The 17,261-nt window shown below is 48.5% G+C and overlaps 1 protein-coding gene across 2 annotated transcripts in view; it reads left to right on the forward strand.

The window, feature by feature from the left end:
* The window catches only part of LRP1 (LDL receptor related protein 1), a 97,162-nt gene that overhangs the window by 57,544 nt on the left and 22,357 nt on the right, over nt 1–17,261 (forward strand). For both annotated transcript variants that reach the window (XM_069079931.1, XM_069079935.1), the window contains exons 41-63: nt 1,097–1,301; nt 1,670–1,862; nt 2,908–3,033; nt 3,383–3,511; nt 3,850–3,969; nt 6,133–6,246; nt 6,548–6,697; nt 6,820–6,939; nt 7,255–7,371; nt 7,638–7,766; nt 8,187–8,309; nt 8,396–8,536; nt 8,802–8,992; nt 9,269–9,452; nt 9,792–9,877; nt 10,175–10,294; nt 11,250–11,437; nt 11,651–11,856; nt 12,145–12,333; nt 15,587–15,735; nt 16,000–16,093; nt 16,247–16,363; nt 16,919–17,038. In XM_069079931.1, the coding sequence (XP_068936032.1) occupies nt 1,097–1,301; nt 1,670–1,862; nt 2,908–3,033; nt 3,383–3,511; nt 3,850–3,969; nt 6,133–6,246; nt 6,548–6,697; nt 6,820–6,939; nt 7,255–7,371; nt 7,638–7,766; nt 8,187–8,309; nt 8,396–8,536; nt 8,802–8,992; nt 9,269–9,452; nt 9,792–9,877; nt 10,175–10,294; nt 11,250–11,437; nt 11,651–11,856; nt 12,145–12,333; nt 15,587–15,735; nt 16,000–16,093; nt 16,247–16,363; nt 16,919–17,038 (3,311 nt within the window). The remainder of the gene's footprint in view (nt 1–1,096; nt 1,302–1,669; nt 1,863–2,907; nt 3,034–3,382; nt 3,512–3,849; nt 3,970–6,132; nt 6,247–6,547; nt 6,698–6,819; nt 6,940–7,254; nt 7,372–7,637; nt 7,767–8,186; nt 8,310–8,395; nt 8,537–8,801; nt 8,993–9,268; nt 9,453–9,791; nt 9,878–10,174; nt 10,295–11,249; nt 11,438–11,650; nt 11,857–12,144; nt 12,334–15,586; nt 15,736–15,999; nt 16,094–16,246; nt 16,364–16,918; nt 17,039–17,261) is intronic.

A 17,261-nucleotide genomic window follows, 5' to 3' on the forward strand; every position in this document is an offset into this window, starting at 1 on the left:
AACTCCAACCTAAGTTATTTATACAAGTTAATGCAAAAATAAAAATGGGACGTGGATAAATTAACAACATTGACATAAACTATCACAGAGGTGGTTTAACAGATATAATCTATATTCACCACAACAAGGTGAACATAAGAGTTTAGAAACCACTTCAGTAAACAAATATTTGATCTCCTTGCCAAATGGAGAGAGATGCCAGCCAAAAGCAACTTTGGTTTAGGACATAATCTTGTACAGAGGAAGAGGGAAGTTGATCATAAGCAGTATTGTCTTATAAAACTGAGCAGAAGAAAAAGGAAGTTTACCAAAAGATTGGCAAGAGACTCAATTAATCCATAGCAGCCTGAGAGCATTCAGTGGAAGGACAATGAACAGACAGAAATGGCAAAGATCTATGTAGAGATGTCTATAACAAATTCCTATCTCTTTCAGTGAGAGTGGAACAGCCACACTTGAACTCGCTGTCCCCAATAATTTGCTTGAATAAGTATCAATGAAAAAAAAATGGGAAGACCAAGCTAAATTAGACATAGAAATTAGGCACCTAGAAAGTAGGAGAGCCTAGACCTGTGGAGAACCTGGAATCTAGTAGATGAGTTAGAGACCTAAGAAAACCTAGAAACCCAAAGCCCAACTGTAGATCCAAACTGTAGGGAGGCTTAGATCCCAGTACTAAACACAGTATTAAGAAAGTTAAGCCAGGGGCTGGTGCAATGGATAGAACACCAGCCCTGGAGTCAGGAGGACCTGAGTTCTCAGACACTTACTAGCTGGGCAAGTCTCAAATTGCCTCCAAAAGAAAAAAAATCAAGCCTTACACCTAGAATGGGTGCCCTTAAAAACCAGGAAGGGCCACAAGCCTGCAAGTTTACTGGGGCCACACAAACATTCCCTGTTCCATGCTGGGGCAATTAGATTAGGTTGACCTCCTGGTCAGTGTCCCCTGTGATAGGGGAAGGGGTGTCAAAGATGAATGGCAGACTGGGCCAGGAAGAGCTGTTCTTTCAATAGACCAGATTCTTCCCCACTTTCCACATGCTTCATGCTGTTCCGCCTTACCCATCACCCACTCCTGTTCTTTTGTCTCATCCAGCCTGATGTTCTGGACCAACTGGAATGAGCAGCACCCAAGTATCATGCGGGCCGCGCTGTCAGGTGCCAATGTCCTGACGCTGATCGAACGTGACATCCGCACACCCAATGGTCTGGCCATCGACCACCGTGCAGAGAAACTCTACTTCTCTGATGCCACTCTGGACAAGATTGAACGCTGCGAGTATGACGGCTCCCACCGATATGTGAGTCTGGGGTGGGAGGAAAGGAGGTCTCTTTGTGATTCTTGTCACTACAAATCCAAGAGTGAGGGCAGGGCGGGGAAGGGCATGACTCCCACTGAAGGAGATGGAAGAAATGACCAGTTGACCAAACCTAATAACTGAATATACGTAAATGGGCCAAAAGTGAAAAGGTAAGAGGAAGAGAACAATCATGATCTTGAGTGGAATGTCTCCTCCAAGGGAAACTTTTTGGAATTTATTCACCTGGGCTTTTTCTCTCCCATTCTCTGTCTGCTCTTTGGTGCTCTCATCCCCTGGAATTGGCTGCATCTGAGATGAGTATCAGAGATCAGAATTATGACCATTGGTTATGACTCCATTCTCTCCAGGTGATCCTGAAGTCAGAACCCGTCCACCCCTTTGGGCTAGCTGTGTATGGGGAGCACATTTTCTGGACGGACTGGGTGCGGCGGGCTGTGCAGCGAGCCAACAAGTATGTGGGGAGTGATATGAAGCTTCTTCGAGTGGACATCCCCCAGCAGCCCATGGGCATCGTTGCTGTGGCCAACGACACTAACAGTTGTGAGTGTCCTCACACTTTGGATTCCTCCCATATACACACCCTAGACCCCCCAAAACCCAGGATCTTACACATGCATGCACCCATTTGCTTGAGACCTCTGCCCCCCCAAACCCAGAGGCTTTCCTTTAGAGCTTTCTTCTCCCCTCCCCTCTAATCCTGTCATAGCAAATAGAGCACTAGACTTGAATTCAGAAAGAACTAGGTTCAAATCCTGTCCCAAACACTTATAAGATAGATAAGCTCTCAAAAGTCACTTAAATTCTTTTAGCCCAGAAATCCTCATCTATAAAACAGGAACAATAATAGCTCATTTAGCTCACAGTATTATTTTAAGGATCGAATGAGATAATGTATGCAAAGTACTTTTTAAACCTTTAAAAACATTATACAAGGGGCGGCCAGGTGGCTCAGCGAGTAAGAGCACTGGCCCCAGTGTTGGGATGACTTGGGGATCGAATCTGGGCTCAGATATTTAGTACCACACCCAGAAATAACTAGCCGTGTAATCTTGAGCAAGTTACTTAACCCCAATTGCTTAAAAAAAAAACATTATGCAATAATAAATTAGCAAGAATAAATTTCAATTATTATTTAACGCATGCCCCAGGGCTTCCAGTCATTCTGCTATGAACTTTCCCTTAATAATCCAAGATTTCTGTATATATGCCTGGAAATGCCCAAACCCAGTATTGAGAGAGAGGGGAGAGAGAGATGCAAACATACCCTTGACTTGGCCCTCTAATTCAGGAACCTGTATACCTATTATAGGTCCCTGTTCCCAGCTAAGGTTCTCACACACATCCCAGAATCCCCCCAAAATTCAGCTTTTTCCATTATCACATCAGGAATCTACTGAATCCTGAACAGCCACTATATACACATTCCAGATTTACCTCCTGCATCCAGGGCCCACCAGTAACCCTACATACTGTCGCCATAGTTTTTGATGGCCTACACAGAGGGAGAGCTTCACTCCCCAGGTGGCAGCTCCCTGGGTATGTGTCTGGTGGGTAGGGTCCCTCACACCTTCTTCTCCTCTTTCAGGTGAACTCTCCCCTTGCCGTATCAACAATGGAGGCTGTCAGGACCTGTGTATGCTCACACCCCAGGGACATGTCAAGTGCTCTTGTCGAGGGGCTCGCATTCTCCAAGATGATTTTACTTGTCGAGGTGAGAGCAGGGAGCATGGACCTGGAGGAGGGTGGGAGAAATGTGGTGGAGGAGGAGTGGTTATAGGGAAATAAAATCATCTAAAATTGATAAGATTTATAGAATGATGGGACTGGGAAGGGACCTCAGTGATATTCTAGCCTAACCCACCATACCCATTGCATAGAAGAGAAAGTTGAGGCCATGATATATGACTTATTCAAGGTTGTACAGTTAGTAAAACTGACCTTCCAATCCCAGCAAGGAGAGCCAGTAGGGCTCGTACTTAGGGACGTGGATGAGGGAGTTGTAAGCCCTGGATCCTGAACCTTCTTTGTCCATTTTCCCTGTTGATGACCCCAATTTCTAGCCATGAACTCCACCTGCCGGACACAAGACGAGTTTGAATGCGCCAATGGCGAATGTATCAGCTTCAGCCTGACCTGTGATGGCACCTCCCACTGCAAGGACAAGTCAGATGAGAAACCCTCCTACTGCAGTAAGAACCCCACCGCTTAGGCTCCAGACCCCGTGCTCGTCCACAGCTACTACCCTATCACTGGCCCGAGCCCATCATGTTCTTAGCCCCAGCCCTTGATGTGTAGGAGTCCTGGGGTGGCACTCAGAACAGAGCCCAAGGTGACCCCAGATCCTAAGCCAGAATGGTGCAGAAACAAGGTTAGTACGACAAGCCACCAGGGGCACCCGCGACCACCTTATCGTATCCCTAACCATCTGTAGGACAGAGCAGGCCTCCATACTTACCTGCCAAGTGAATGAGTAAACGTGAGCTCTCCGGAAGCATCTTCCACTCACTCTGACCTCCTCCCTCTCCAGACACACGCCGCTGTAAGAAGACTTTCCGTCAGTGTAACAATGGGCGCTGTGTGCCCAACACCCTCTGGTGCAATGGGGCAGATGACTGTGGTGATGGCTCAGATGAAATCCCATGTAACAGTGAGTGCTGGAACCTCCTTTCCCCATCTCCCTGGAGACACCTTCCCCCCAGAGTGGATAGCTCTCCTGCCTTTCCTAGCCTTCAAACCCAGGCTGCTTAAGCTGGGGTCTGTGAGCTTTTTTTTTTTTTTTTCATTTCGAGACGCCACCTGAGGACTGGAGCTCTCACTCTGTGTAGGGCATCAGAAAATATGGCAACAGTATGACAACCCCAATTGCCCCCACACTGGTGGGCACCAGATGGAGGAGGAAAATCTGGGTTGTGTGTATAGTAGATGTTCAGGATTTAATAGATTCCTGGCATGATAGTGGAAGAAACTGAATTTTGGTGGGATTCTGGGATGTGTGGGAGCCTTAGGTGGGCACAGGAACTACAAAACAGACAAGGTTAAGAAACTCTGTCGTAGGGGTGGCTAGGTGGTTCAGTGAATAGAGCACCGTCCCTGGAGTCAGGAGGACCTGAGTTCAAATGCGGCCTCAGACACCTAACACAAAAAGTAGCCGTGTGACCTTGGGCAAGTCACTTAACCCCAGTTACCCTCCAAAAAGTAAAAAAAGAAAAAAGAAACTGTCCTAGATGTTAGATTTCAGGCCCTCCCCCATTCTCTTGAGCCCTGGGTTTCTGGTTTCCTTAAGTTAGTATTATTGTTGTTTCTGTAAATAAGAACAGCTCAAATTTATAAGGTGTTTTCTAATGTTTATAAAGCACTTTCCTGACAACAAATCCTCTTCAAATTTTATTTTTTTCCAATTAGCAGAAATTTCTTTTCTCTCCTTATCACCTCCTAACACCACAGGAAAAAGAAAAGAAAAAAATAAAACCAAATCCTTGTAACAAATATACATAAGCAAACAAAATAAATTCCAGCATTAGCCATGTCCCAAACATGCATGCATTCTGAGGTCAGGAGGTTGGGAGTACACACCATCTTATTGGTCTTGAAAGACTGAGGTCTTCAGGCTTTCAAAGGCCTTGGAATTGGATAGTACAAGTCAACAGGCATTTATTTATTAAGCGCCTGCTATGTACCAGACACTTTCTAAGTGCTGGAAATATGAAGAAAAGCAAAAATAATCCCTGCCCTCAAGCAGTTTCTAGTCTAATGGGAGGAGACAACATGCAAACAACTGTACAAAGATGTTAACAGGATAATTTGGAAATACTCTTGTGGGGAAGGCACTAGTATTAAGGGGGACCAGGAAAGACTTCTTACAGAAAGTGGGATTTTAGCTAAAATTTAAAGGAAATTGGAGAAACCAGGAGAAATATTACAGATTTATTAGAATTCAGTTACAAGTATTATTACTCCACTTTACAAGGATAGAAATGGGAGCTCAGAGAGGTTTTATGCCTGTGATTGCTCACAGTAAACGTCAGAACCAGAAAAAGACCCCCAGCGCTTTTAACTCAAGCCCTGGACTTTTTCCCACTACCTTGACCTGCTAGTTTTATCTTCTGTAAAATGGGGAGAGTATTTGCCCTGTCTAGCTCACAAGGTTGTTGTAAAGAGTTTTGTATGGGGCAGCTAGGTGGTGCTGAATAGAGCACCGGCCCTGGAGTCAGGAGGACCTGAGTTCAAATCCAGCCTCAGACACTTGACACTTATTAGCTGTGTGACGTCACTTAACCCCAGTTGCCTTGCCTTCTACCCTCAAAAAATAATGTAAGCTCCTTGAGGGTAGAAACTTTGTTGTGTGACCTTGGGCAAGTCACTTAACCCCAACTGCCCTGCCTTTACACCTCCAAAAAAGTTTTTTAAAAAGTGTTTTATAAACCCTCAAACAGTATAGAAAAGGGAGTTGGTATGGTTGGGGAGCAGCCCTCCATCAATGCAGATCAGCAACTTGTCTAAATTGTGGTTTTATCACATTACTTGGGGCACCGAAAGTTTGAGTAATGACTGCTGTCACACACCTCGGATGTGTCCAAGGCATGAATCCTGGGTCACTGAAGCTCCAAGGCCAGTCTGTTATCTTTCATTCTATTATAGGTTGATGGCTGGCTCTCTGGCTCTCTCAAGTTCTAAGGGTCCAGTTCTGTGTTCTCTCACACTTCGGCCACAGCAGGGGAGCTCTGGTTTCCAAGCCTCTTCCCCTCAGACCCTGCTAGTTTCCAGATGTTGAGTTCCAGACTGATGAGGGTCTGGCTGGTCTGTTTTACAGAGACTGCCTGTGCAGCAGATGAGTTCCGATGCCGGGATGGGAGCTGTATCAGCAATTCCAGCCGTTGCAACCAGTTTTTGGACTGTGAAGATGCATCAGATGAGATGAATTGTAGTGAGTAGAGGATTTGTCCTGGCTGTCTCCCCTCTTCCTTGTTTTCCTCAGGTCTTCCTTCCCCTCCTGCTCCCATCATCCCCTCATTGATCCTGCCCCACCCCACCACCTCCATCCCCTGGTTTCCCCTTCGTGGCCCCCTGTTCTATCTGTTCCTCTGCCCCATCTTTCTTCCCCAGGCCTGCCCCAACCCTGGGTTTCACAAAGGGAGGCCACAAGTAGGGATGGAAAGGGGATCTTTCCAGGGGGTGGGGGAGGGACCAGGATGTCACCCCTCTCCCTCCCCCACCCCCACCCCCAGGCACCACTGACTGTAGCAGCTACTTCCGCCTGGGGGTGAAGGGGGTGACGTTCCTGCCGTGCGAGCGGACGTCCCTGTGCTATGCCTCCAGCTGGGTTTGTGATGGCGCCAATGACTGCGGAGATTACAGCGATGAACGTGACTGCCCAGGTCAGTGACTCCGGTTTGGAGAGGCTGGGGATGTAGGGGCACTGGTCACGGGGTCCTTGCCTGTGGGCCCCCGGGGTGTTGTGGATGTGGATGGCCGCCTCATATCCAGCGTCCCGCCCTAGGTGTGAAGCCCAGGTGCCCCCTGAATTACTTCCCCTGCCCCAGTGGCCGGTGCATCCCCATGAGCTGGACGTGTGACAAGGAAGATGACTGTGAGCATGGCGAGGACGAGGCCCACTGCAGTGAGTAAAGGCCCCTCCCCTTTTTCCTTTTCCCTTTTTGCCCGGCTCTCCAAAGCTTGAGCGCAGAGACACCGAGGCCCACCTCTATCCCAACAGTCGGGGCGCCTGCCTCTGAGATGCCCCCAAACCCTGGTAATCTCCCACCTTGGAACATCTTATCCCAAACCTCAGAAGCGGAAGCCCTTCTTTTTTCCTTCTGTTGGACCCCAGGGGTTTAAGAGTGAGGGGCTCTGTGTGCTGTCTTCCCAAGACTTCTCATCCTGCCCGTGCCTCTACACCCTATTTAACTGTTGTCCCCATGCATCCCTCCTCCAGACAAGTTCTGTTCAGAGGCCCAGTTTGAATGCCAAAATCATCGCTGCGTCTCTAAGGAGTGGTTGTGTGATGGGAGTGATGATTGTGGGGATGGCTCGGATGAAGCAGCCCCCTGCCGTGAGTTACCAGGGGTTAATGGGAGGGGAAAGGGGTAGAGGAGCCAGGCCACGTGTGGCCATGAATGCCTAGATAAGAGCATTGGAGCTGGGAATGGCCATTCATCTTCTGGTGGGGAAAGAGTCCACAGTTACTGCTCTAAGAGACTACCTAAGGAATAATTCAGCCAACATGGCTGGGGAAGAGGGTGGCCCTTTCTGTGTGTGTCTGTTATGTGTATGACCTCCTGTCCCCAAGGCTCTCAATGACCAATCCTTCCCCTATAGAGGGCAAGACGTGTGGCCCATCATCCTTCTCTTGCCCGGGCATGCACTTCTGTGTTCCTGACCGCTGGCTCTGCGATGGGGACAAAGACTGCGCCGATGGTGCCGATGAGAGTGTTGCAGCCGGATGTTGTAAGTGACCCGGGAAGGCTGCGGGCCAGGAGAGAAGTGACCGCAGAATCAGGGAACATTGCAGTCAGAAGGAACCCTGGACCCATCTAGTCTCCATCTCACAAAGGAGAGCGCTCAGGTTTAGCGAGAGTGATTGCTTGGCACCGGTGACCTAGTTTGTTAGCTGCTCAGCCGGGGTCCTGACACTGATTCAGTCTGTGCCCTGCCGTGCCAACCGGGCTGAGAATAACTGGTCAAGGATGACTGAGAATGGCATGTTATGGCTAGAGAGCAGTTAAGAGGACCAGGGAACTTGGAGTTCAGTGCGGGTAGAATGTCTTGGCTAAGTGTTTTCTTAGAGAAATGGAGACTAGGAGCAGGGCAAGGAGGGTTGTGGGTGGGCTCTTCCAGTCCTGAGTGGGATCCGGCCCTCTCTCACAGTGTACAACAGCACCTGCGATGAACGGGAGTTTATGTGCCAGAATCGTCAGTGTATCCCCAAGCACTTTGTCTGTGACCACGACAGAGACTGTACAGACGGATCTGATGAGTCTCCAGAATGTGGTAAGGGGTGGCCTCCCTGAGGGGTCAGCCAGTGGACTACATCCGGGGAAGCTCAGGGCCCTCCTGACTGCTCCCATCCCTTCCAGAGTACCCCACATGCGGCCCTACCGAGTTCCGCTGTGCCAACGGGCGCTGCCTGAGTTCCCGCCAGTGGGAGTGTGACGGGGAGAACGACTGTCACGATCAGAGTGATGAGGCCCCAAAGAACCCTCACTGTACCAGCCCAGGTGAGAGAGTGCGGGGTGTCGCTGCCCACTTGGAGTGGCACCGAGCAGGAGCTGAGCAAAGAAATTGCGGCCCGGGACAAGTCGTTAGCCATGCAAGGAGCAATTTTTTTCATACAAAAGATGGAAATAAGATTTGCGCTGCCTAGCTCATAAGGTCCTTGTCAGGGAAGCACTTTGTAAAGCTCTAACCTATCATGGAAATGAGAACTGTTGGAAATTATAATGTACAGAAAACAGACCCTCGGGCCTCCCTTCCCTTCCCCAGAACACAAGTGTAATGCATCCTCCCAGTTCCTGTGTGAAAGTGGGCGCTGTGTGAGTGACTCGCTGGTCTGCAATGGGCAAGATGACTGTGGTGACGGGTCAGACGAGCGTGGCTGCCACATCAACGAATGTCTGAGCCGAAAACTCAGTGGCTGCAGCCAGGACTGTGAGGACCTGAAGATCGGGTACAAGGTGAGTGCCCAGGCCCAGCCCCCCCAGACACACAGACACACACCCGACCCCGGCACCAAGGCCTTCACCTGAAGCCCCACCTTCCCAGGGCAGAAATGGCAGGGGTGGGGGGTGCGCTGAGAGGATTTGTGCCCTGCCCAGGTTCCACAGGAAGGGTGGCAGTGGACTAGAGAACAGTCCTCTCCCAGGGCTAAGGCATTCTACCTACCCACCACACCCCATCCTTCAGCCCCATGTCCCTGGTGCCCCGTGCCCCATGCCCACTATGTCCCCCAGTGCCGCTGCCGCCCAGGATTCCGGCTGAAGGATGATGGTCGAACGTGTGCAGATGTGGACGAGTGCAGCACCAGCTTCCCCTGTAGCCAGCGCTGCATCAACACCCATGGCAGTTACAAGTGTCTGTGTGTGGAGGGCTATGCCCCCCGAGGGGGTGATGCCCACAGCTGCAAGGCCGTGACTGGTAAGGGCGGCATCCCCAGGGAGAGGGCAAGGGGTACAGGAGCCACCCTGGGGATGCTTAAGAACACAGGGGCCCTTGGGATCTCTCTCTAACAAAAGCATTATTTTCCAATGCAATCTGCCATATCAGATGGGCAGCTGCCCTTTGCCATTATTTTAATCCACCTCTGAAACTAATCCCCACAAGCGGTAGGACCGTGACAGGCGAGGGGATCTCTGGGGAGGTGAGACCTTGGGAAGACAGATGCTCAAAGAGTGGGAGGAAGAGATTAGACGTGCCACTCTGCCGGACAAGACCTCAGACCACCACCCCTATTTCCCTCCCCACCTCTGCCCCCAGATGAGGAACCATTCTTGATCTTTGCCAATCGCTACTACCTGCGCAAGCTTAACCTGGATGGCACCAACTATACTCTGCTCAAGCAGGTACCAGAATCCTCTGACCCCCTGCCCCCACCTTCACCTCTCCACTTTCTTCCTCCCCTGTGCCTGGCTCCCAGGTCTGTTCTCCATCCTCCACCACCTCCCTGCTCCCTGGGTCTACCCTGATCTTAATGACAAAGAACCTGGGGAGGAACGGGGAGGGGCGGGACTCCTTTCTCTGTGGGTCCTCCCTCTACAGCCTCAATTTCCTCTCCCTACTGTCTCGCTGCCCCTCTATCCCAATCTTTAGTCCCCTGCCCCTGCCCCAGGCTCCAGTCCTCATGTCCTGCCATACATTAGGGCCTGAACAATGCAGTCGCCCTGGATTTTGATTACCGAGAGCAGATGATTTACTGGACAGATGTGACAACTCAGGGCAGCATGATCCGAAGAATGAACATCAATGGAAGCAATGTCCAGGTGAGGGGGACCCCCGCTCCAAGATAGGAGCCAGTCCCTAGGAAAATGAAGAAGGGAGAGGCGGGGGGCCCAGCTGACTAGAACAGGTCTTCTTAACCTAGGAGTACATGGACCCAAGAAGAACACAGATAGGTTTCAGGGGGTCCTTGATTTTGTTGGGGGGAAAGTTACTTCTTTATTTCCACTAACCTCTTGCTAAAATTTAACAATTCCTCAAATTATAAATTAAATTTTTTTTCTGAGAAGGGATCCATAGGTCATCATACTGTCCAACAAAATGAAGAGCCCTTTGCCATTCAGTGATGGTCATCCTCCCCTGCTTGGATCCCTACAAAAATCATCTCCCTCTTCCCTTAGCCATTGTAGTAGCTTCCTGCTCTGGTGACCCAAGCCTGCTCAGATGAGGCCTGGCCAGTGCTCTCTGGCGATTTCCCCTTCCTGTTCCATAGCTCATGATAGTCAGGATGTCCTTCCTTGAAGTCCCTCCTTCCTCTTGCCATCTCACTTCTACCCCTCTCCCCATTTTCCTCTGCACTCCAGTGAGGTTTAGGTTTTCTGGAAATCTGAAGAAGAGTCTGGTCTCTGAAAGCCAGAGTCTGTGGAAATGGGGTCCAGATGGGCTTCTTTCAGGCGGGTGGAGGGGGGGGGTAGGTGCTGGAGCCAGTTCATACTGGCTTGAGAGAGCCAATTGTTAAATTTTCAGTGTGAGCTTTTATACCTCAGAAACTGGCATATGCTACAAATTCAGGCTTCATTTATTATTTTATTCATTGCCTAGACTTAAGAAACTGGTAGAGAAAATGGTAATGATGCAAATCATGTTTTTAAATGTATTATGCATGCTTTTTTTTTGGAGAACTAGTTCTTAAACAGTTAAATCCCTGGTCTCTTCTCCCCCTTCTGAGGGCTCCTCTTAGGGTATCTCATCTCACACTCCCTTTCCCCCTTCCCTCAGGTGCTGCACCGAACAGGCCTTAGTAACCCAGATGGGCTGGCTGTGGACTGGGTGGGCGGAAACCTGTACTGGTGTGACAAAGGCAGAGATACCATTGAGGTGTCCAAGCTCAATGGGGCCTACCGGACGGTGCTGGTCAGCTCAGGCCTCCGGGAGCCTAGAGCACTAGTGGTGGACGTACAGAATGGGTAAGTAGAGGGGAATAACATAGACTGAGCCCATACTCAGATAAAAGTGCCCAGAGGAGAAAGGTCAGCCCCAGCATTTGAGTCTGTGCAGAATCAGGGCTGAAGAGTCCAGTATTCCCAGGTTCTCACCACCACCAACCCCGACTCTTGGGTGAGGCCATGGCATCTGGACCCCCTGGAGTGCTCACCTTCTGGCTTCTGGGATGGGCACAGGTACCTGTACTGGACAGACTGGGGAGACCACTCACTGATTGGGAGAATCGGCATGGACGGCTCAGGACGCAGTGTTGTTGTAGACACCAAGATCACATGGCCCAATGGTCTAACCCTGGATTATGTCACCGAGAGAATCTACTGGGCAGACGCTCGTGAAGACTACATTGAGTTTGCCAGCTTGGATGGCTCCAATCGCCACATTGGTCAGTGTCGTCTATGGGCATTGTTTAGGGTCCAAGGGGCACATGGCAAAGGGTGGGTGCCATCTGGTCCTGGGGCACCAAGGGTCTAAGGAGATACGGAGTGGGTGTAAGCTAGGGCATTGACATGGAGGCACCAGATGTTGATCTTGCCTGGCACTTGCCTCCATCCTCCATGCCCCATCTGTAATTTCTCTCCATCTCTGTGTGTAGAGGGTGAGGAAGAGGGATGCCATCAGCATTAGAGGGGGTTCTTTAGGCCCGCTCACCCATGCTGTTCTCCTCCCCCAGTGCTGAACCAGGACATCCCCCACATCTTTGCACTCACCCTGTTTGAGGACTTTGTGTACTGGACCGATTGGGAGACCAAGTCCATAAACCGGGCACACAAGACCACAGGTGCCAACAAGACATTGCTCATCAGCACCTTACATCGGCCCATGGACCTGCACGTATTCCACGCCCTTCGTCAGCCTGATGGTGAGGACAGAGAGGCACCATGGGAGCAGAGACATGGGGCTGTAGTCTGGGACCAGGACAGCCCAGAACGTTAGAGTGACAGCACAGGTTTCATGAGGCAGCAGTCTCTGGCGTCCTCATCACCCCTGCTCATCTCTCTACCCACCTATCCATCCATTCACTCCACATGGTCCACGTGCTCAAAAGGTTACGAGGTGCCCTGCCCATAAGATGCAAAGACATGCAGCCGAGCTCAGTGTGGGCTATCCATCATGAATGGATTAGAGGAGGGATTAGAACAGGAGGTGCTATAAGAGTTCTGAGGAGGGAGCAGTGAGCAGGGGCCAGGCCAGTCAGGGAAGAGTCCATGCAGAAGGGAGGAAATGAATTGGCCCTTGAAGGATATGTATGATATGGAGAGACATATGGAAGAAGGAAGGAGGACATTCTAGGCTAAGGAAATGCATAAGCAAAGGCACCGAGATACAAAGTTCTGTGTTCATAGGACAATTAAGAGACTCTAACCCTAAATGCCTCAGACTTTTTTTTGGCTTTTTTGGGGGGAGTTGGAGTTAAGTGACTTATCCAAGGTCACACGGCTAGTTTTTGTGTGCATTAAGTGTCTGAGGCCAGATTTGAACACAGGTCCTCCTGACTCCAGGGCCCATGCTCTACTCACTGTGCCACCTAGCCACCCCAAATTATATTCTTTTTTTTTTTTTGCTTAATGCCTCAGACTCTAACCCCAAACCGCAAGGTCCAGCAGATCTGGCCTTCTGTACTAGCCTAGAGCCTAAAACCCTACAATGTATTATGGAAAAGGAAAACAAGGGAATAAGCATTTCTATAGCACCTGCTAAGTTATTGTTATATACAAATGTTACCTCTTTCCTCCTCAAACTAACCCTGGCCGGTGATATCATTTTCCCCATTTCACAAATGAGGCAAACAAATTATGTGATTTTCCTAAGGTCACCCAGCTAGTAAGTGTCTGAGGCTGGATTTGAACTCAGAATTTTCTGGCTTCAAGTCCATTGCACCCACCTAGACTTGGGAGTCAGAAGATGTGTTTGATTCCAAATTCTGCCACTTAACTTCTAAGACCTTAAACAAATCATTTCAACACTTTAGGTCTCAGTTTTCTCATCTATAAAACATGGAAGTTGGTCTAGATTTCTAGTGTTATTTCTAACACTAAATCCTGTGATTTTATGAGCCTCAGTTTCCCCATCTGCAAAATGGAGATAATAATGATACTCAATTTATCTACTTATCAGAGGCTCAAATAAGATCATTTTACTACCTGTGTGACCTTGGGCAAGTCTTGCCCTCTCCGTGCCTCAATATCCTCATCTGTCAAACAGGAATTTTTTGACCAGATGATATCCAGAGACCCATTTTGCTTCTAAAGCCTATGATCCCAATTGGTGGCGCCTCCCACGGAGACCCCCTAGACAAGCCATTTCATTTCTCTGCTTCCTTATCTGTAAACTGGAAACAGTCATTTCTAAATAAATAAAAGGACATTTCTGCCCTCATTTCACTGCAGGGTAAAAAATGAGATGGTAAAAATGACAGAAATGGAGTGAAGAATCTTAGGGAAGAAACACCAGCCACCATCATTTAGAAGCACTGAGATGTGGCCCGGGGGCTGGGACTACAGGCACTTACATGATGGCCAGTTGAGGTCAGAAGCAGTAGGAGGATTGATTGCCTGTGGCCATGGGCTGGAAAGGCAACGTAGTGCAGTGAAAAGAACCTTGGATTTGGATGTTGAGTCTGGAAAGACCTGGGTTCAAATCCTGCCTCTGACATTTATAAGCTCTCTGATTCTTGTTCAATTGTTTTTCGGTCATGTCCAACTTTTTGTTATCCCATTTGGGATTTTCTTAGCAAAGATTCTTATAGTGGTTTGCCATTTCCTTCTCCAGCCCATTTTACAGATGAGGAAACTGAGGCAAACAGGGTTAAGTGACTTACCCAAGGTCACACAACTAGTAAATTTCTAAGGCTAGATTTGAACTCAGGTCTTCCTGCCTCCACATCCAGCACTCTTAGCCGCCCTCTCTGATCATAAGCAAGTCTTTATTGTCACTAAGCCTCAGTTTCCTTATTTGTGAATCAGGGATAATTATAACCCCTATCTCACAGTATTGTTGGAAATATCAAATGAGAAAATATATGTATAGTACTTTGTAAACTTTAAACACTGTACAAATGTCAACTACTATTATTCGTTTGTCATTTGGCCAAGTTCTCTGGGGTTGGAGTCCCCAAACTCAGCTCTGAGAAATGAGAATATTTCATTTCTGAGCTTTTAGAGTGGTGCTAAGGTGGGGATAAAGGTTTTAAAAGAAGAGTAGAGTTGGAGTTAGGGATAAGGGTGGGGTGGAGGGGGGGTTAGGGCAGGGGTGGGGAACCTTTGGCCTTAAGGGTGGCCTTAAAGTGATTTGTTCTCTAAAAATTGAATTCAGTCTAAAGGCAGCTCTTAAGGATCTAGTAGGCCACAGGTTCCCCCCACCCCCACCCCTGGGTTAGGGAATAGGAGGAAAAGAGAATTAGGGTGAGATCAGAGATAGGGTTAGGAAGGCTATTCTCAGACTTGATGGTCTCAGGACTCCTTTATACTCTTAAAAATTATTGAGGGCCACAAAGAGCTTTTTGAAAAAATACAGGTTATATCTATTGATATTTACCATGTTATAAATTAAAACCAATAAAGTGTTAAAGTATTTGTTCATTTAAAAAAGAATAACAATAAGCCCATTAAAATAAATAGCATTTAAAAAAAACTTTTCAAAAACAAAAAAAAAGTAATGAGAATAGTGGTATGGTTTTACCTATTTTTGCAAATCTCTTTAATATCTGATTTACCAGAAGACAGTTGGATTCTCCCTGTCTGCTCCTGAATTCAGTCTGTTGAGATTTGTTGTTTTGGTTGAAGTATATAAAGAAAATCTGGCTTCACATGGATATGTAGTTGGAGGTGGGGTGGGGGCAGGAATTTCATTCTAACAGTTAAATAATGTCTTAGTTTTTATAAAAATAGTTTTGATCTTATAAACTCCCTAAAAAAGCCTTAGGGGCCCTAAGGGGTCCTTAGACCACTATGAGAATTTCCGGGCCGCAGAACGGTTTAGGGTTGCTGTAGGGTCAAGATTAAAGGGAAGAACAAATGTGGAGGAGTTTATTTGGGAATATGGAAAAAAACAAATTCTGAAGACATGGGACTGACCGTGCTTTGACCTTTCCTATACCCTCTGCTTCCTTACAGTCCCTAATCACCCATGCAAGGTGAACAATGGTGGCTGCAGCAACCTGTGTCTGCTTTCTCCGGGTGGGGGCCACAAATGTGCCTGTCCCACCAACTTCTACCTTGGAGGTGATGGGCGTACATGTGTGTCCAACTGTACAGCCAGTCAGGTGAGGGAGCCTCCCCACGTCACACAAAGGCCCTCACATACACTCTGACCTCCCTGTATCCTACACTGACATCTCTAAAGTCTAGTCTGCCCCCAAACCCTGCCTCCCCATGAAGAATTTCACAGATTTTCCCATAAATATCCCCATAACCTGACCTGACCTCCCTAACTCCCCCACACAAAAAATGCCCCCCAAAAAGAAGCTTCAGACGTTTCCTGACCCCAGTGGCCACCACTAACAAAACCCTTATTCCTCAAACCCTAGTTCGTGTGCAAGAACGATAAATGTATCCCCTTCTGGTGGAAATGTGACACAGAGGATGACTGTGGGGACCACTCTGATGAGCCTCACGATTGTCGTAAGTGACAGGGGAAGGGTGAGGGGGGACAATAGTGCCCAGTATACTGGGCAAAGGGGAGCCGGAGAGGAGGCAAACTCTGGTCTGCCCTTGGCGGAGGGAGGAAAGACAGAACCCACGGTATGTACTGATGAATCACCTTTTCCTTGGCAGCCGAGTTCAAGTGCCGTCCAGGGCAATTTCAGTGCTCCACTGGTATCTGCACAAACCCAGCCTTCATATGTGATGGTGACAATGATTGTCAAGACAACAGTGATGAAGCCAATTGTGGTAAGGGAATTGACCAGTCTCCCCTCTTCTGGCCCACACAGAGGGCCAGCTTCTCTGTGCACCCGAGGGAAGGAGACAGTGGGCTCCCTCCTGTCCCAGTTCACTCATTATGCCAATCTCTGTTATCTCTTCCATTCAAGGTAATGGAGAACTTTGAGCCCCTTTGTTTAAATTTTCTCTTTCAAAATCCTTAAGTTTAGGGCTCCATTCCACCCATAGCTTTTTCTTTCTAAGCAGGATCTCTCCTACCCTCCTCCTCAATAGCTGGAACGTATACAATACTTGAAATACAAAGCACTTTATATAACTATCTCCTTTGATCCCACAATGTTCTACAGGTCTCATTATGAATATTTTCTAGATAAGGAACTGTGACAAAGAAATTAAATAATGTGCCCAAGATCACAGTGCTGCTAAGTGTCAAAGGCTAAACTTCTATCTGTTTCCCCCATTTGACCAGTGGGCAATCCTCCCATCCCTCCTGCCATAGTGTAGGTCCTTACCTCTTTCCTCTCTTGACCCTACTCTCTTCCATGGCCTTATGTCCCCCTGCAGACATCCACGTCTGTCTGCCCAGTCAGTTCAAATGCACTAACACCAATCGCTGCATCCCTGGCATCTTCCGCTGTAACGGGCAGGACAACTGCGGAGACGGCGAGGACGAGCGAGACTGTCGTGAGTGACTGGGTTTTGGGGAGGCCAGATTAAGGAGGGAGGAGAGAGAGGGAGATAAAGAAGGAGGGAGGGAAAAAGAGGCAGAGAGAGAGAGAGAGAAAGTGACAGAGAAAGGAAAACAGAGAGAAAGAGACGGAGACAAAGGGAGAAACAGAGACAGAGACAGGGAGACAGAGAAAGAAGCAGAGAGAGACAGAGACAGGAAGAGAAACAGAGAGAGAGA

Source organism: Petaurus breviceps, unplaced genomic scaffold (genome assembly GCF_028583685.1).
Source record: "Petaurus breviceps papuanus isolate PSGF00001 unplaced genomic scaffold, PetGlider_PUasm1.0 154, whole genome shotgun sequence".
Lineage (NCBI taxonomy): Eukaryota > Metazoa > Chordata > Mammalia > Diprotodontia > Petauridae > Petaurus > Petaurus breviceps.